This window comes from Chlamydotis macqueenii, chromosome 2 (assembly GCF_036417535.1).
Source record: "Chlamydotis macqueenii isolate bChlMac1 chromosome 2, bChlMac1.mat, whole genome shotgun sequence".
Lineage (NCBI taxonomy): Eukaryota > Metazoa > Chordata > Aves > Otidiformes > Otididae > Chlamydotis > Chlamydotis macqueenii.
Window position 1 is genome coordinate 161356076 of NC_141557.1, and position 20932 is coordinate 161377007.

A 20932-nucleotide genomic window follows, 5' to 3' on the forward strand; every position below is an offset into this window, starting at 1 on the left:
ATATGAACTCATCTTTCACTATCTCTAACTCTGTGGGAGGAAAGAGGCAAAATATTTGAAGTTGTTTGTTTGTTTGGTTGGTTTTTTTGAGGTGAGGGAGGATAAATTTTGCTCTGTTGACTCAAAATGCCGATCTTTAACCTAGTCAAACACCACATTTCATTTCCAATACATGAGAATGGCAAACCAAGTAAAATAAAAATCTAAAAGCTAGTATTTTGGCTAATAATAGGAGAGGAGTTCTGCATATTTTTCACTGATTAAGCTCAGAAAGGCTTCTGAAAAATCAGTAAAAGTGTTGCTGTTACCATAGTGGTCCAAGAACTGGAAAGGGAGGGAGCAGTTTATTCTATTTATTTTTTTTTTCTGCTGTCATCCACAAACTGAAAAGTAAAATAACACTAGTGTGAGTTCAGCATTTCCCAGAAAACATCCTAGAATAAATTTATGAAAACACCAAGTATGACAGTATTTTTACACATAGCAATATCCAACTATGCTTCTGGTAGCGTAAAATTTTCTTTCTGTGAACAGAGCATTTGCTTGAGGATGCAGTTGGTGTCCAAACTGGGAACACACACTTTTCACCCAAGGAATCAAATCAAAAAAGAGTGCAAGGGGTGAGGAGAAGGCTTATCCTTACAACATCTAGTCACTGTCAAAAGAAAACAGTCATCCCTCTGTTTACCCAGATCTGTGCTCTGAATGGCACAGAGACCATGGGATGTTACTGCAGACCCTGTTCCTTGGAGTGAGTAGGCAAGGACCTGTGCTCATGCTGTGGTAACCAACTTCTCCTGTTCTTCAGCCCATCTCTGCCCCAGAGGTGTCACAGCAATAGCGTTTAACCAGCTGGACCTAAAGCTGAAAGGCAAATCTGCAAACTGGAGATGGGAACAAGGATACGCGAGAAGGCTGGGAGATGCAGCCCAGATTTCACCTGCAGAGACACCAGGAGTGAGTGGGCTCCCATCGTCTTGTTTTCTTAAATCACTATGACATCAAGGAGAGATCAGAAACTGCTAGTTGAGACACGAAAACATGAAAAAAATATGAAAGAAGCAGCAGCAGTAAGAGACATTCATGAGGATACTGGTTAACCCCCAGATGCCATCTTGTCCCCATGCTAGCATCTCCTGGAGCATCCATCACTTGCCACAAATAACTAATCATTGCTCCATCACTTTATGGCTTAAAATTCACAGCCTGCTTCCAAAGGCTATCTTGACATGGGAAGAGCTTATTGTTTTGGATAATATTTCTGGACACTTCAGACCTCTGGCAAGTGCAATTTGGGAGGAAAACACTGAAAAGAAAAACTTCCCTGACAGATTGATTTGTAGAAACTGTTCAGGCATGTGCAGGGATACTCCAAGGACCTCTCTAAGCAGGGAAGGTGGTCAAAAGTGAATGAATTTATCATCACTGGAGAGTTCTGCAGTTCATCACCGGCTTTTGTAATTTATCACAGGGATGTCACATATGTGGAGCTCTGGGATACTTAAGGGTGAGATCTGTCACATAAATACAGTTATTAATGTGGCAAGTGCATTATACAGTTAAATGTAAACGTTGCAATCTGGCAACCCATTTTTACTGCCAAACCTAGAAGGTTTTTCATGTCAGAAATTGATGCCAGCAGCGATAAATGGAGGATAGATAAAGTTAATCCAACTGCTTTGAGTTGAACAGGGAAGATATTACTTTGAAGGGTTTAACATATTAACAGAATCAAAACGACATTTCAAAATATTTATGGAAATTTTTTAAGCTTATACAAGCAGTATAACAAAACCATATAAAATATTATTAAATCCTATCCTTAATTAAATATGCTGACACTTAAAAGCTTCTGTCTGATTTACTTTAAAAAATCTTCTTTCAGTAGATTATGACTTTAAAATATCTTTCTGCTCTAAATGAATCTGCATTTCAGAGGAATTAAAACCTTTTTAACAGAAGCTTTTGTAAAAAAAATATTTTTTGTTTTAAGCGTTACCTCCAACTTATCAAACATAAAGGTAAGATAGGAAAGGAAAAAGGAAACAATATGCATAAATGATAAAAAGAACTGAGAAAAAGACTTCTTATTATTTTATGGCAAGTCAGAAAAGCTGAGGGACATGGATTTATTTGCCTCCCCAGTAGGTCGGTGAGGCTCCTAGCTACGAGGACAACCATTCAGCATCCCTGGAGCACATGCAGATGAAGCTGGGCATGTCCAAAGGTCATGGCAGTCCAGCTAAGGTATGAATGACCCCATAACTCATAAAAAAAAAAAAAAGCAAAGGGTTGCTCTGCTGCTAAGTCTAATACCTGTTAAGTGTGAAGAAACTGAGTTGTCTTAATCATTCAGCCTGGAAGTAAATTACCAGTGGTAAATCTCCCACTTGATTCAGGGGGCCACCTAGTGTCACTTGAGATGTCCTAGGGTGCCAGCTCTTGTTTCAGAAGTGACTGAACAGCAAGTTCTGAGCCAAAACTGCCAGCCCCACGTGTGTGTCTCAGGCACCCTGGGGCACCTCAATAGACTCAAGAGTCTTATCATCTTCTCAGGATGAGCTGAAACTTGACAGACACCATAGACTGAGCTCATGTAGACACCTACTTTTAAGTGTCTTATCCATAATGAAGGTGATATGAACAACCTGTGTCAAGCAAGCACCGTGGCTGTATCCAGTCCATTGTAGACTTAATGATTATGTCCTGAACGTCAACACATTTCAAAAGTACTCCTATGAATCCAGCAAACCACCTCAGACTGAGCCTGAGTGCACTGAAGAGCTCACTGCCACTCTTTAGTTGACTCTTGCTGTTCATAGAGGCTTCAAGCTTGGACAAGGATGCTGCTCTTCCCAAGAGCCCCCCAAATAGGGCACTCTGCATATCGCACTGGCGGTGCTTTGCCATAGGTATGACTTGATTTCAGGGTTGTGTGATGGCAAAATAAACTGATGAAGTGACTTTACCCACCTCTCAAAACAAATTCTCTGGTGATGTAGCAAATTGCCTGGGAAAGGGTGAGAAAGATGGAGTTCCTTCTAATCCCAGCCAAGAATATGGTACACTGTGCACGTGTTTTGGTACAATTTGTGTGCCGAGGGAAAACAAGTGCCCTGTAAGGTTACTGCTTGGCCAAAAGCCAGGTATGAGCAGCAATCCAAAAGCTATACTTCTGACCTCTTCCAGGACCGTTGCCTTTGCCTCACCCCAAAGCAGCTCAGATCTCAAACTGAGCTTTCTCTTCGGAAAAGACTTTGAAACTCCTTTACAGTCCTGCAACATAATCAGTTCTGCTTCCTAGTCCCAATAAAATCATTAAAGTATTATACATCAAAAAGCATGCACTTCATTGGTGTTTCGCAGACAGTGATCACTTCATAAACATATTTATATATTATGTATATTCACTAATATTGCTCAGATGTGACACTCAGGCTGTGGCCACAGGAATTCTCTGCCATGGACCATCTGAACTAGGATTCAAAGACAGGAGTATCTGTATCCTTGTGGGTTCTCTGGTAGCAATCTTACAGTGTCCAGATGTCTCATTCTTCCAAGGGAATGAAAGGGCGTTATGATAGAGATCACCAAGTCTTTCCATACCACTTCTTTCAGAAAAGGAGATTTATTTTCACACACTGTACAGATGTAGAGCTGAGCCCTGTCTCAGCTGCAGAAAAAAAATCCCTACGTATTTCTATAATGTGCACATTTAAAAAAAAAAATGTCAATGGCAGAAGGGAGGTGAAAGTCAAAATTTGAGCTTTTCCTCAAATCAGGAGAAATCAAAACATTTTGCAGTATGGGCACACTCAAAAATCTCATGAGTGTTAACAGCCCTGAAAATACCCTTTCTATAACTCCTCCCTAAACAGACAAATCCTGCTGCTAGGAACTGGTAAAGGATCACAAAATGCCGCAGATTGAAGATTCATGAGCTACATCCCAGATACACTTAAAAAAGAGTAGTAAGCTATGACTGCAACTCAATGCGGTATTGTTCTTGACCTTACACCTGCAATGAGCTGAGGCCAAATGTCCAAAGAGGAGGTATGCTCCTCACTGAGGTGAGCAATGCAGGAAGCCTGGTTTGGAGACCCTGGATAGCTGCTAGGGTCAACCAGCCTCTCCAGAAAAGGCATCAAGGACCCTTCATGCCGCTAAATGCTCAATCTCATGACTTTGAGGTAGCCATCAAATGCTGCTTGCAACCTGCATGATCCACCTTTCTTTTCTTGAGGTCACAGTAAGATTGGATCAGGTTGTGAAAAAAACACAATACTTTTTTTTTTTCAAAAAAAATGAAAAGTTTTTTTTTTTTTTCAAAAAAAAGAAAAATGCTAGCTTTACATTTTTTTCTTACTAAATTTTGTTCTCAGGATAAAAAAATCTGGTGGTACACAGGGAAGCTTTATCCTGTGTAATGGGGATGCCCCTGGACCCAAGCCTCTGTGTTCAGCTGGGCAAAGGCATCCTTCACCCCTGGTGTGTTGAGTCAGTGATGAACAAACGTGGGCAAGACTGATACGGGGGAGTGTACCATACTTCTAAGAGAGCAGTGCCCAGGCTCCAGGGGTGCTTTCATCTCCAGCCTCTTTTTTGAGGGTGTTGGGAGACAAACCAGATATACTCACTTACAAGAACAGAGACTGTTTTTCTCTGTCTCTTAGAGACAGTGAATTATCTGGGCATTTAAATTTATTTGCCTAAATTAAAAGCTAGTTACCTTCAGTGCCTAATGTTGGAGAAATCCCTCATCCCAAATGCTCTGGCAAAGGAGGCAGTTAATTTCCTTGGGAGTTTGGATTATTAAACAAAAGGTCAGGGAAAAAAAAAAAAAAAAGTTGATTTTTCTTGCACCACTACTTAGCAAGCTCTTTGTAGGCAAGAATCACTGGAGAAAACTATTAGCTTTGCCTACTGGCCCTAGCTCATCACCTCAGTTCCATGCACCTTCTTTCCTTTTGCTCCCATTCCTTTCCCCATTAATTCAGGGTCAGTTGCATTTAGCCGATTCCATCCAGAGCTTCTCATGGGCATTTACATTTCACTTGCCAGGACTTACAGTTCCAGGCACATAGCACACAAGTATTGAGAAGCTCAACATGAGCCGGCAATGCACCCTTGCGGCCCAGAACAGCATCCTGGGCTGCATCAAGAGGAGTGTGGCCAGCAGGTCGAGGGAGGGGATTCTGCCCCTCTACCCTGCCCTGGTGAGACCCCACCTGGAGTACTGTGTCCAGTTCTGGAGCCCCCAACATAAGAAGGACATGAACCAGTTGGAGAGGGTCCAGAGGAGGCCACAAAGATGATGAGAGGGCTGGAGCACCTCTGCTATGAGGACAGGCTGAGAGAGTTGGGGCTGTTCAGCCTGGAGAAGAGGAGGCTCCAGGGAGACCTTATAGCAGTCTGCCAATACCTCAAGGGGGCCTACAGGAAAGATGGGGAAAGGCTGTTCAGTAGGGCCTGTTGTGACAGGATGAGGGGTACTGCTTTCAAAATAGAGGGAGGTAGATTTAGATTAGATATCAGGAAAAAAAAATTATAATGAGGGTGATAGAACACTGGCACAGGTTGCCCAGAGAGGTGGTGGATGCCCCATCCCTGGAAACGTTCAAGGCCAGGTTGGATGAGGCTCTGAGTAACCTGATGTGGTTGGAGATGTCCCTGCTCCTTGCAGGGGGGTTGGACTAGATGACCTTTAAAGGTGCCTTCCAACCCAAACCATTCTATGATTCTATGATTCTATTGTTCTATTTGTGCTGGGTCTGGGAAGATCCTAGACCGAGATTATGTACAGTTTGCGCTCATATATACGCTACTCGCACATCCACAACCAAGTCTGTCTCTCTGACTAGAGCTGGCACTCCATTTGGGATGAACTCTCCTGAATTCACTCGCCACAGATACAGTCCTGATTCTGAATGACTCAGCTATCAAAGGGAGAGAAACCATTTCAGAAAAGGGAATAGCCCAGTTTGACAGTAATAAGCCTGCCCTCATCTGATCCCCTTACAAGTCCTGTGCATAAGAGGCAGAAAGTCTGCACGAATTTGAAAAGGAGTCAGACAACTTTGGTTTCCTCTGTTTTAGCAAGACCCTGCAGCTAGGTAAGCAAATACTTTTGCACTATACAGACGGTGGTAGCTAAACATCTGATGTGGCAGGACCACTACTCACCATGAATCCCTATTCTTAAATACACAGCCTCTGCTCGCCTGCCTAACAGTCTCATTTCAGGCAGAGTGATAGTTATCTAGTTAGTAAGAAAGTAGAAAACGTGGCAATTCTGCTATGTATATACCCAGAAATACTATCGTTTTTCTAATAGCCAAGGATATAAACCTACCAAATGTTCACTCATTGCTCCCCAACCATCTTCCAAGTTAGAGGATGTTCAAGGAGAAACATGCATCAGCTTTTGAAGGAAAGGGGTCAAGCGGCAAAGGAGGAAGATTAAGCCATGATTTGCAGCTGGGGAAGCAGAAAACCCTGCCCCAAAGGTCTCACCTGAAGAGTTGACCCTCTGCTTGCTCCTGAACATAAAAACATATGCAGCGCTGCCAGCTCTCGTGATTCATGGCACACTGCTTTTTGCTGGTGCAGCTCTCATGAGAGACAGGCGGAGGTGCCGGCAGAGCGTTCAAGGCTGCTTGCCTGCATCTGGCGATGCAATCGGGGCAACCCAAAGAACGCACCAGTTGTAAGACAGAAGGAAAGAATGAGAGGATTGAGGAGAAGGAAGCTGTTGGTCCTTCTCTGCTTGGCACCCTGCAACTGCTCTGTCTGAAGATGCAATGAGTCAAATGGAAGAAACCAGGATAGACCTGGAGCACGGGGAGAGGAGAGGAACCAGGAGGGCGGAAGGAGACAGCTGGAGGAACTCTAGGGCTGACAACAGGGGCAGGGAAGCATGGTTAAAATAAAAATAAGCTGCATTTAGCTATCTGGACAATTAATGATAATTCCGAGACCAAAAATAAATATTGCAATTAGTGCATTATGCATCTATTTTTGTAACTGCTCAGGAAAGAAGAAAATTATCTAGCCATGTTTTTGAAGCACTCTGAAGAGTCAAGGAATTGATTCTTAAATAAAAGAAAAAGAAGAGGGTTAGGAGTGCAGGGCAATAGCTGCTCTGCATGATAGCAAGACTATCCTGGGTTAAGAATCTCCAGCAGTTACTGGGGTGGTTTAGGCTACAAAAAATTTTGTACATGTAAACATCTTTCCTGGTTTCATCGATCTCCACAGGCTGAGTTTTAACTCTCACATCCTCTCCAATTGCCTAAATTCAGTTCCAAATCTTCTGACTATTATTACTATTACTATTTTTAATCCTCAAGTTTGCAAAACAGAGGATATGTGAATTAGGGCAGATCTGATGCACTAATGGAAGCAATGGATTGGAGGGAGAAGGAGAGAGACTGCAAACCAGCCTGAGAGTTTGAATTGCATTGAGAAGGTCGGTCAAGTCCAACAGGCAAATTATTGTGTGTAAAGCCAACATAAAGAAAGAGAAACAAAATTCCCCCCTTTGTTCACAGCTGAATCTCAGCGGGAACTGCAGTCATAGACACAACATCAGAGCCACATCCTAAGGACTGGATTTTTTGCATGCAAGCTGCATTAAGGGAAGCAGTTTTAACAAATTGTGCTACATTTGGAAAAGCCATTTTAATTATGTGATTAGCATGCATACAATGAAAACTAACTGCGTGTTTGTGTACACACATATCTAGAAGAGAGTGTTCAACGAACTGTATCTATTGCAAGTGAAACGGAAGTTTCATTTTTTCGATGTTGTGCCCCATGATGCTGTGATGTAGATTTCAACGCCACCGCACACTTTTCCACCTATGAAATATCTTTTTGCTCCTTCTCTCTTTTCTTCCTCCTGTTGGATTCATGGTCTTTGGTAAAGTGGGAGAGGGGGCAGGAGGTGAAGGAAAAAGGTACACAAGCATCCTACTCTGACTTCACACTAAAAATAAATTTAAAAAATAACAAAAACCAACCAACAAAAAATAATAACACACACAACCACAGAAAACCCTCTTTCACTGTGGCCTGTCATTTTCTGTTATCTACCTACCATTCTCTGCCACCTGAAACCAGCACAAGGAAAAGCTTTGTATGATCAATACACGTCCTACCATCATTAATCACCGACAGAAAGGAACAAAACGAAGTAAGTTTGACAGAAAAAGTATCCAGCTACAAAAAAAATGACTGAAGAAAGGATGAGGAGAGATGAGGAAAAAAAAATGAAAAGGCTGGGACAAAGAGAGATCTGCAGCAATTCAAAATAAACTCACAGTCCATCCTGCAGCTCTTGAGTATCACTTGAGGTCCCCAGAGATCGAAGGCTTCTTTCCAGAGAGGTCACTGTCAACAGCAGAGAAAGAAAACATAAAGAAGCAGTACACTTTTTCAGATAAAAAAATATTGGATTTTCATTCATTTGTTCGTCTTTTAATTTGTTCTCTTTCAAAACAACACAATGAAGCAGTGTTTGGCTAGTGTTTGGTAACTCATGAGACAAAGAGGACAACATCTGGCAATGCCTGTTACCCTAAAATGGACAAATTGGGTCCCTTGGATGCAGCAATGGTGAATCCATGGGTCACGGTTCATGACACGATGGGGCACGACTGCTTGTCACAGCAAGAAAACCTCCACCCCATGGACCTTGCACAGATCTCTGACTCTGCCAGCCCCTGACTTTCTAACTCTTCATGTTACAGCGACTGCATGAAAATCCCAGGGCTGGAGGCAGTTGTGTTTTCTGCCAGGAGATTCGGGCAGCACTCATGGGAGCGGGAGAGCACTGCTTATCTTCCTTGGCAGATCCACACCTTGAGGCCCCACAGAACTGCACATGGAGCACCTCCAGCTGGAAACGTGCCCTCAATGAAGAGGCAAGAAATTGCATAATAACTATTCATCGCCCTGAACAGTGATAAAGAAGCAGAACACTGTTGTCCATTCTGATATCTTCTATCTCATTGTTCAAGACTTTAATACTCAAAATCTTTTCTATGAATGGGATGCTTCGCTGTGATTGTCTCCCACATTTGAGCTAGACAGCTTCTTGGGTGTTTCCATCAGGGGAGGAGAATACCTTAAGAGCAGCTGGAAGCTGGAAACGTGGTTTGTTTTGCAATATACAGTGACTTTAGATTTAAGATATATATATATATATCTGTGTGTGTACATGTGTATTAAAAAGTGGCAGAAATCTAGGAGTACTGTTGCTTTTTTACACCCTTGAATGTTCAGTCTCATGTTCACTCTCAAATTAACAGTGGGTCACTACTTTTGGACTTAGCATATCAAGTATGAAAAGTATTTCAAGATCTTCCAGAATGGGAGATGCTAAATAGATGACATTTTCAATATTTACATGTGAGATTTTCTCAGGATGTTTCCAGTCGTAAAAACTCGTAACTCATTATCAGTCACACTTCAATATTTAAGGAAGGAAAAAAGAACAGATTAGAAACATGTCTCAATTATTTCCACAAAATTTAAGAAATCCTCTATTTTAACGACTCTGCAGACTTGGACTCAGCCTGTAACTTTGAAGAAGTCATTTTAATATTTTTTCCACTGACAGACAAAATCCTCTTTTCTCTCTGTCACCAAACAGCAGAAAAATTAACTAAAGTGCCTGGACAACATGAGTATTCAAAACAAGTTGAATACCACCATGTATTTTAACCCTGCTTGCCAGATCTCAATAACAGATTTCAGTGCAGAGTCTGGAGATTCAGTAAGATAAAGGCTCAATAAATTGTCTGTAACTGAGCTAATAATTATTATCCTTTGCTGGATGCACAATGTTTTAAAGGATAAATTGCGAGTTTTCACTAAGAACCATTTGCTTCTCTAAGAGAATGGCATTGATCCTGCACAGATCTCACAGATATTTTAATTCCCTCTCCTCCTCCCTCCACAATCCTAATGAACCAATCTCCCATGCAATCTATATACTGTCTGTTTCTGAGACAAAAAAAAAATCAACATCTGAAAACACTTCTGGGCTCATCAACCCTTGAGGACAAAGTAGAGCGTGGTCCTTGGAGAACGAACAAGTCAAGGCAGAGAAAGCACTCGAGCAGACATTGAATTTCTAAGAAGGTGTTAATGTCATGTGTGCAACTCCAGAAAGGAAAACAGCAGCTACAGCATCCAGGCACCTTTCTAACCTGTGCTGCAAAATCAGGATAACTCAAAGTGAAAGCCACTCTGCTAGAGTCTTCCTACAAAAGAAGACGAGCTTGATGCAAGACAGATAAGATACGCAGTTGGGTGTCTGCAAAAACAGTGCAGACCTTTGCTACTGCCTGCTTTGGAGAATAACGGAGTAGGAAGCAGTTTTCCTATTGCACAAAACTGTTCAAGACTTCACATGTACGCCATTTCACATTGAGGTAAATCCAAGATTTACTAAATATTTTGGAAAAGACACATATGTGAAAAAGAACATGAGACAGGAATGCAAGAGAAGAGCAAAATGGTTGCCTATTAAGTGAGAAAATTCCTCAAGTTTAAGTCCCTATCCTAAAATTTTACCTAATAATTTAATTTGAGCGTAATAATTACACACACACCTAAAGGTCAGTTATCGCAAAAGGACAAGATACACGCTCTGGAACAGCCAAAGGTTGGCATTTGATATGGCTGTTACCTGGGAAATAGCAGAACTGAGACTCAAACTTGACTCTCCTGGATCTCAGGGGGACTGGGCTATTTTGGAATAGATCTAACTTGATTTGGCCAAGAATTGCTCTGCCAAAATCTGCATAGTTCCTGTGCTGGGTGTGGAAGATTCCTCTCAATTTACCGGTTCTGACCATGAAAGCAGTAACTCTACCAAAGGAGCAACATGTCAAGCTGTGCTGCAGAGATGCTGTGAAGCTAGTGTTAAAACAGATGTTTATTTTTCAAATCTTTGTACACTAATTTTTAAAAAGTCATATGCTAGTCCTCCAGGATGAGGCACATTCAGAAGAGATCACTGCTGTTGGAGTTGCACTGATTTATATAAAGTGAGAGTTTGGCACCGGTTGTCTGTGTCATTGCAATCCTTAAAATCAATAGGGGATAAGAAACCATCTTGAGATGGCAATGGAGACTTTATCATGCCTGGGGATACTGAAAAATCCTTGCTCAGCCTCTCAGATCAAGGTAATGGGACTGCACATGGCATCAACCTGACGTGTGGAGTCATTGATGAGCAACTAAGAGGAACTAGAGAGGGAAGAGACACATTAGAGCACTCAGGTTCTCCATCTGGCCAGAATAGGTCTGACTTCTCCAGTATATCTTCCACTGATCAGTCCTTTAGACATGATGTACCAAACCAACTCCTTTTATGAGTGTTATTTATTTTACTTATTTATAAGGCATTTACAGAGAGGCAGCTAAAAGCCGTACGAAATGTAAAACCTTCATAAAAATAATAATAAAAAAAAAAGCCATCAATAACACAAATTCAGCCAGTACTTCAGCTTCTTCTTGTGGAGGTTGTTTTGTTTTTTTTTTTCCCCTGGAAAGAAAAATAAACTAAACAAAACACCCATAAAACTCATGTAAGTCAAAGCACTATCAGACAAACTTCAATATGCTCAACAGAGACAACCCACAAAAAAAAAAATTAGAGAGAAAGAAACAGATGTAAAGAATAGGAAAAAAAATTCCCTCTACCCCTTGATACTTTTGTAAGAGATGGGATAACAAAAAATCTGTAAGCTCAGGATCTAGCAGGAAGAGTGATCCAGTAACACATAAACAGTCCTGGCTAAGATTTTTATTCAACACATGAGGAGGGTTTCCATTTCAGGTGCATGGTTTGGTCCCCAAATGCAACAAGGAACCTGGAAAGCCCCAAAGAGTCCAGGATAAGGCACGAAAAAAAAGGAAACGAGGAGCTGTGATTGGAATTATGCAACCCTGAAGGATGTTCAACACACCATGCCCAGCACAACAGGAGGACAATCATCATCTGGTGAGCATCAGCAATGCAGCCACTTGTTCCTTGCTCAATTGCTTGTGGGATGGCACACAAACAACAGTACTGACTTTGGTACATGCTCTGAGACAGAGCTTGCTGGGTTTCCTGAGAAGACCATATGGTACAGTTGAACAGGGCAGAAGAGATCACGGTCATCCTTTCCCATTTTTATAACCCTGCAAAGTTCTTTACCTAACATGGGTGAGCTCTGCCAAATCTTACCAGTACACTCAGGAACCCTTTCCTGAAAAGCTTTACTCACTTTTGGGGGAAGGCTACGAAGAAGCCACACACAACCTGAATGAAACTGACTTGAAGTAGGCAAAAATGAAGTAGACAAAAAAATAATATGGGTGGTGAACAGAGCAACAACAGTAGAGCACATTATAGGCATTTCTTCAACCTAAAAGCACTTCAAAAAGCATTATAAATTCATAGATTCATAGATTTTAAAGGCCAGAGAGAGCAATTCTGATTATCCAATCTGATTTCTTACAGTAAAATTTTGTCCCATCACTCCTACATTAAGACTGCAGGCTGCAGCTGGACTAAAGTATCCTAGACATTCAAATCTTGATTTAAAGGTTCGAAGCGATGCCAAATTCATCACGTTCCCTCAATAAGTACTTCTAATGGCAAGTTATCCTCATACAGAACGACTGAATTTGTCTAGCTTTGACTTCTATCTCCTGATCTCGTTACGTGCGAGAATGTTAGATTAATAAGCCCTGTGCTGCCTATTTGATGTCTTTCTTCCCAGAGAGGTACTTACATACCATGATCAAGTCTTCTTAGATGTCTCAAACAGAAGTTTGGATAGTATGCATTGTAAAGTCTGATTTGCAGACTTCAAACAGTTGTCGTAGCTCTTTTCTGTACCCTCTCTAATTTTGCAAAATAGTTTTAAGTGCAGGCTCTGTCATTGCCTGCTTCACAGAGCACTCAATACAGACAAGTGAAAGCACTTAATCACTCACTCTATACTATCTCAAGAGGAGAAACAAAGACCACCAGAAATTGCTCAAAGCCTAACTGAATGGATTAACGCAATTCTAACAAAGAATAGAAATAGGAATTGGATCGTGGCGTTTCAAAAAAGGGTTTCTCAGGATAAACACTACAGCAGGAGTTGTGATGACAGCCCAGAGACATACCAAGTTAGCCCTAACCTGGCTAGTTTGGGTATTGATAGCACACACAGACTCAGAAGCAGGTTGCAAAACTTCACAGTGAGCCCTTGGTTTGGTAGCAGAAATGCTACTACCATTCATCACTACCATTGTCCAAGTAAAATTATTAGCGCAGGAGCAACCAAGGTTAATGCTAATACAGACATTAATAACATGGTCATACAGCCATCTGCAAGCCAAGTGCCAGGGATCACAGTTGGGAGGTTCAAGCTGCCACAGTGGCCACAAGTCCAGGTCACAGCATTGGAGTTTTCTCAAGGAAAAGCCCAGCAAAAAGGCCCTGGGTGTCCTGGAGGACACTAAACATGCGCCAGTAATGTGCCCTTGTCCCAGAAAAAAAGGTAAGTGGTATCCTGGGCTGTAGATAGCAAAGCATTCCCAGCACGTCAAGGGAGCTGTTCCTTCTCCTCTACTCAACAATGGTGAGGTCACATCAGGAGTACTGTGTCCAGTTCTGGGCTCCTCAGTACAAGAGAGTCATGGATATACTGGAGAGACACCACAAAGATGATGAAGGGACTGGTGCTTCTCTCTTAGGAGGAAAGTCTGAGACACCTGGGACTGTTCAGCCTGGAGGAGAAAAAGCTGAGGGGGGATCTTATTCATGGCTATAAATATCTGAAGAGAAAAGACATAAACAACAGAGCCAGGCTCTTTTCAGTGTTTCCCAGTGTCAAGACCAGAGGCAATGGGCACTGACTGAAACATGGGAGGTTCCTTCTGAACACCAGGAAACACTATTTTACTGTGAGGGTGATCGAGCACTGGCACAGGTTGCCCAGAGAGGTTGTGGAGTCCTCATCCTTGGAGAGATTTAAAAGCCATATGGACGTGGTCCTGGGCAACCAGCTCTAGGTGGCCCTGCAAGGGCAAGAGGGTTGGACAAGATGACCTCCAGAGATCACTTCTGATCTCAGCCATTCTGTGATCCTATTAATTTCCCCACCTTCTGCACCACATGGTTGTACTTCACCCCAAGCACCATCAATTCCACCACTGCTCTCCAGTATCCCAGTGGACAAATATCAGTGGCAACCCAAAGGTGACTTTGAATGGCTGGATTTCTCAGATTCTGCTCTCTGAGGAAAGCTGTCAACTTGTGGTATCCAAGCAGTTTGCCAGGGGCCTATGAATAACATGTGTTTCAAACAACTGTTTGTATAATGCAGCTACCAGTTACGCCTCTGAAAAATAACAAAAATAATAATGAAGTGTTCCTTTCCCTTTTTGCTTTTGACTCATCCAGAATCACCTTGTATGTGCAGTAATCGAGATTCTGACAAACTACTGAAGAATCATAGAATCATGCAGCTTGAGGGGCATCTCTGGAGGTCCCTAGTCCAACCTTCTGCTCAGAGAAAGTCCACTTAAGAGCAAGCTGTTCAGGGTCTTGGCTAGCTCTGAATATTCTGAAGGATAGAGATGTCACAGCCTCTCTTGGGCTCCTGCAGCACTGGTTGACCACCCTGATGGTCGGAACCTTTTTCTTCATATTGAGTCCTGTATTTCTATGCCCTTTGCCTCTCGTCCTTCTACCACGCATATCCGAGAACTACACTTACTCTACAGTCTCCCACTAGGTAATTACAGACAAGAATGTGATTTCTGTTAATTCATGTTCAACTTGTGGTTGACCAGTACCCCCAGGTCTTTTCTTCAAAATAGCTTTATAGCCAGCCAGTACCCATCCTGTCTGGTTGCATAAAGTTATTCCATCCCAAGGCACAAAGGAAAGTGTGAATATTTACTTTCCTTCTGATTTTACAGCAAGCTGGGCACTTGAACAACTTCACGGAGCCTACCCAAAGCCTACATTTGTTTCAGGCCTCCACCTTCTGGGATAGTGGAGAGCAGCAATGAGAATCACAGTGCTTGGGGCGAGGTATATCCATGCTGCAGGAAGTCCTGAACTCAACGTGATGATTGTTGAAAGTAAGCTCAAACCTACCAATCCCATGTAGTCATAGAAAAATTAGCGCTTGAATTTTTCTGGCAGATGGAGGTTACGCAATTCCTCTAAAGAAGAGACGACTATGTTTTAGAAGCTGCTTCTTGCAAGGATTCTTTCCTACAAAGACTGGGGCCTTACCCCTGGGACACACTGGGGAATAATTACAGAAATAAGGAGGCACTAAGATCCTTTCTCTCTGTCACCTGATTCCTGTAGACACAGAACAGATCAGAGAGTGAAGCTAGCCAGGTGATTCAGAAGCAATTTCAAGGTTCCCTGTAACATGAACACCTGGTAATTTTAGATGCTTGCCTGGCATTAGTGTATTTCAGAACTGAGATACCATGACATTAACTACCATTCAGGAATGTGCGTTTATATCTACAAAACATATCCTTCCAGCCCAACCCAAGAAAATAAGCCACAGCATGTCTCCAAAGGAGGGGAGCCCTTTGCATCTCCAGGGTCCGTGGAGACATGAGCAGGAACAGCATCCCCACTCAACCTACAGACTGAAGAATAATAGAAGAGTTTTGGTCTTGCTGTTTTTGTAAGGGAGATAGATGTTTTGCAAGCTCATATGACAGGCTCTGAACGCGGTAGCACTGCAACACATTAGAAAATGAGTCTGGCTTGTTCCACCTTTCTGCGCTCTAACTCCCCATTGTAACAGATGACACAATTAAAAATAGAAAAGGATGTGGTCTCAGCAAGGATTGGAATATATCTGTGCCTGTTTAATGGAACATATGGTAGAATATTTTTACATCTTATAAAGAACTGTGTATTGGACATGTGCTAGTGCTCGTGAGATGCAGCAGCAGAAAAACTGCATTAATATTTGCTCCCTGACAACAGGAGCTGCCATACACCGTGTACATGCACGGAAGTCATCAGCAGGACAGCACACAATTGACTAGGAAATCTTTCATTATACGCACCATTGGAGTTAATTCGGAAGACATTGGCTGAAGTCTCCTGAAAAAGTTCCTGTAGTTCGCTGGGATCAATCTGAGTAGCTGTGAAGACAAAAAGAGAAGACATATCAACACCAGAGACCACCGATCACTCTGAAAGGGGCTCACCTCCCAGCTGAACCTTTGAAGGGGGATGCAGGTTCCTCCTCACTGCAGAGATTTAGCCCAAGCAGGGGGTCTCATGTAGCCTTACACAGTGTCTGATCGCGCAACTTGCAAGGGACAGGCAAAGACCCACTCCAGCACCATCAGGAGAGTAAAGATGCTACAACATAGTGGATATGGCCCACACGGATCAAAACCACATTTGTAGGAATTTTTAGCAATTGGAATATAAATGATTTCTGCTCATTTATCAAGTGGGAATGTCAGAGTGGCAAACGAATGAGAAATCACAAGCATAACAGCATGGTTAACCATCACTTCCCAGAGCAGGAGGGCACGTGAGCCTTCAGAATAGGGGAGGAAGCAGTGAACAGAGTGCAACTGCTCCATGGCCTCAAAGCTTTTGGGGCAGGAGGAAGATGGGAGCCCAAATGGATCCTCCACCACATTCATCTTCCAACTTCCCAGGAGGAAGATGGGAGCCCAGATGGATCCTCCAACACTTCCTTTTTCCTATTTCTTCCTGATAGCCCAACTGGAAGGGTCAATGAGTCAATGCCAGGAATTTCTATTGCTGCTGCCCAGTTGACTTCTCTCAGCTTCATTCCTAAGATCCCACTTTGGCCAAGGTACCCAAGGTACTCCTCTACAAGGAGAATACTGAAGTGAGGGTTGGAATGCTTAGGGTTGCAGGGTTTAGTGTTTTTTTTTTTGTTTTTTTTTTGTTAGCTTCATTTCCCAACTTTAAACTCTCTGAAACTATTCCGAGCTCCTCCACAGCTTTATTGTCTCTAGAGAAGGAGCGACATGAGGTTGGACTGAGCTATATTACACAGAAAGGATACATCACTTAAATAAGCTTTAAAAAGGCGTTTGGTTTTTGATTGGTAATAGCCACCAGAGAAACACTCATTTATACCTACGTCTTTGGCAAAAGTGTTTTGGCAGCAGCTTTACAGTAGATTTTCCCACAGTTTAGCCCTATTCTGCCTCCCACCTGCATCAGCTTTTGCAGGTTTCCCAGAAGCTGCTCCACCTGAAAGTTTAGCCAAGTCCAAAAGCACCACAGAATTTGTCCACCCAACACACTATAGCCCATTCAAACAGTCATTGCTATTAATAAGATGTTCCTCTGAGCAGAAGCACTACAGAAACTCAAACAGGAGCTACAATTCATCTTTTCAAGTCTGCAGACTGTAACCACAACATAATCTGCATCCTCTAAGCAGATTTCCCCATGCTGTTAAAACAGCACGCTCCCAATCTGCATTTGGAAGAGAAGAAAGTCATGGACAGAGCAAGGCGAAAAACATGAATATTGAAAAAAATGAGAAATCTGCCTGATACACTGATCAGGCTGGTCCTGAGGACGCATCCCAGGTGCTCGAGGACAAGCTTCATATCCAAACAGTGCAATCAGGGGATTTTCCACCACTTCTCACACATCTCACCGGCAGCAGCGCTCGCGTGAGACGATTCAGCCCTGTACCAGCTGTAAATAAAGTCCCGGATCAGTCTGTCAGGTTGACACAAATCCGGGGCATTAAACGGTGTTTAATCCAAATGCACAGGAGCTCATTGCTAGAGATTTTCCCACTCTTCTCTTCTTGCAATTCCTCCTAAATCAACTGTCCCAGACACTTATTTGCTTTATACATGAGGCTATATAACATAAGAAATAAGCTTGGGCTTACCCATCCCCCAGGAATTTCACTTGTTACTAACAAGACACAACTTTCATTAAATCACTGACAGAAGAGCAGCACAGGATAAGAATTTTAGACTTTTTTAATCTTTACAGACTGAGCTGACCCCAGTTTTGGGAGGTTTTTCTTGGATTTTAGGTGTGCTGACATGCTCTGGGTTAATAATATGCGAGGATGGGTGGCCAGGACACAGCTTTAACTTGGCTAAATTTCTAATTGCACAGGCTGAGAGGACTGGTCCACACTTTTTCTGAAAAACTGAATTTGCCTCAACAGGTTTTCAGTCTGGCCCAGTGATGCTGAGTCCGCATGCCCTTACGTACTTGGCTGAATGAAGCCTCAGATGAAACACAATGCAATCAAACCAAGGCTGGAAATTCCTTCAAGTCCTCAGTTATAAGCACCCAGTGAGGAACAGTATTGCCTTAAACCCCCCAGACAATATGGACTGCAGGCTTTAATGTGTTCCCACACGGAGACACTCCTCCAGATTCACAGCATCCAGCAAGATGGGGAGTCATCTAAAATGCCAAAACCACTCCAAAAGCAAAGATGAAATATCTCAAATGTCGCAAAAGGAGGGAGAACCACTAACTTCATTGCATGGATTGTGTGTGCCTGTATTTTGGAGTCCCTGCAACACCATGGGAAAGAAACACTGAACAATATTGCGTGTCCAGAGTTGGTCTGTAAAGTTAAAAAGTACTTAGAAATTCAGGTGTTAATTTGGGAGGGTGGGGTTTATCCAGCCTCCCCTGGACAGCCATGGGGAGATGAATTTGCTGACCTCGTACTGTATTTTCCTCATGGAAAATAGGCAAAAAGCAACAGGACAATGTATGAGGATCATACTCCGAAGATATGGAAATACTTAACTTTAAGCCTCAGCATGATATTTACTTTAGCCAAATGCAAGAGGGCTGTGACTGAGAGATGATGAACTCTGCCTCGAAGTCCCTGGATATCTCCATCCATAAATACCTAACAGAGACCACCCCACACCTCAAACAAGTGAAAATCAAATTAAAAAAAAAACAAGGCAGATGCAAACTTTGGCCAGAATTTCCAAACAATTACTTTGAAAATGCAATGCATGATGAATGGCTTATCTGAGCAAACTGCATTGAATCTGGCTTGCAGTTTCCTGCCCCTGCACTTTTATTTCATGTTATAGCATGCTGCCAGCTTTGATATTATTTTCGTTGTTGTTTTAGAAAGGAAAAGAAAATAGTAACAAGGAGGTTGTTTTAACTGCTCCAATTTCAAGCTTCCACACATCAAGCAGAATTGTTGTAACTATTCATGGAGGATTCAGCAGTTCAAGCAGACAAGCAAAACAATTTAAAAACATCAGCAGAAAGCAAAGCAGAAATGCATCTGTAGTGCCAAGCTAAGTGAAGACACACCAAAACTGAAAGAAAGTGAATGTGAAGTACATTTGTGTCTACTAAAAAATTAGACATCTGTGACGGCAATGCGCCCTTGTAGCCCAGAAGGCCAGCCACATCCTGGGCTGCATCAAAAGGAGCGTGGCCAGCAGGTCAAGGGAGGGGATTCTGCCCCTCTACTCTGCTCTGGTGAGACCCCACCTGGAGTACTGTGTCCAGTTCTGGAGCCCCCAACATAAGAAGGACATGGACCAGTTGGAGAAGGTCCAGAGGAGGCCACGAAGATGATCAGAGGGCTGGAGCACCTCTCCTATGAGGACAGGCTGAGAGAGTTGGGGCTGTTCAGCCTGGAGAAGAGAAGGCTCCGGGGAGACCTTATATTGGTCTTCCAGTCCCTCAAGGGGGCTTATAGGAAAGATGGGGAGAGGCTGTTCGGTAGGGCCTGTTGTGATATGACAAGGGGCAATGGTTTTAAAATAGAGGGAGGTAGATTTAGATTGGATATTAGGAAAAAATTTTTTACACTGAGGGTGGTGGAACACTGGCACAGGTTGCCCAGAGAGGTGGTGGATGCCCCATCCCTGGAAATTTTCAAGGCCAGGCTGGATGAGGCTCTGAGCAACCTGATCTGTTTGGAATGTCCCTGCTTATTGCAGGGGGGTTGGACTAGATGACCTTTGAAGGTCCCTTCCAACTCTAACCATTCTACGATTCTATAATTCTATAACTACATGAAGTGAGTTATAAAAAATTACGATTCCCCAAGAATGAGTACGAGGTTGCCGATATCCAGTAAATACTTTGCATGCCATTCAAGATCACAACTAGGAAAAGGTGGCTTTTACTTACACTGTGGGTCCTGAAACCTGCAAAGTGTTTGCCGTGGAGATGTTACAGAACCCTACATGCAAATCGTTCCTTCTGTGCTTCCTGAACTGGACATTTCCAAAAACATTTCAGTTTCCATTTATTTTTCCCATTTGCTTTCTAGCAAAATCTCCTTGGCAGGAGACAGAACAACTCAACTTCTGCTGCCATCAGCTCAGCCTTCTCCCCACCTAGCAAATAGTGATGACCTGTTACACTTACTGCAATTGCTAAAGCAGCAACAGCTAACAATGGCATTTTTGATATTTTCCTACTTAGTTCTTCTTTCTTTCACCTGAAAAGCTACACAGACAATCAAGCAGGTGCAACAAATACAGAGGACAATCTTTTAAGTACATGCTCTACCAAAGCAAAGTGCTTTCACATGTATTTTGGCCAACTGCCATGGGAGACCTCAGCTGCGAAAGCGATCTTGAGGAACTATGAAGTTGAGGGTGGTGGGTTAACCTTGGTGGGACACCAGGTGCCCACCAAGCTGTTCCATCACTCCCCTCCTCAGACAGACAGCAGAAAAAATGTTGAAAGGCTCGTGAGTCGAGAAAAGGCAGGGAGAGACCACCCATCAGTTACCATCATGGGTAAACTCATGGGGGTCACAAGTCCTGCCAGCAAACCTGCCCCAGTGTGGGCCCTCCATGGGCCACAGCCTCCTTCAGGCATCCACCTGCCCTGGAGTGGGGTCCTCTAGGCAAAAATCAGTGAAAC

General features: G+C 42.8%; 1 protein-coding gene across 7 annotated transcripts in view; it reads right to left on the bottom strand.

The window, feature by feature from the left end:
- Positions 1-20932, bottom strand: part of TSNARE1 (t-SNARE domain containing 1) — a 490264-nt gene that overhangs the window by 305585 nt on the left and 163747 nt on the right. For all 7 annotated transcript variants that reach the window (XM_086741344.1, XM_086741345.1, XM_086741338.1 and 4 more), the window contains 2 exons: positions 16105-16182; positions 8322-8391 (listed from right to left, as the gene is read on the bottom strand). In XM_086741344.1, the coding sequence (XP_086597470.1) occupies positions 8322-8391; positions 16105-16182 (148 nt within the window). The remainder of the gene's footprint in view (positions 1-8321; positions 8392-16104; positions 16183-20932) is intronic.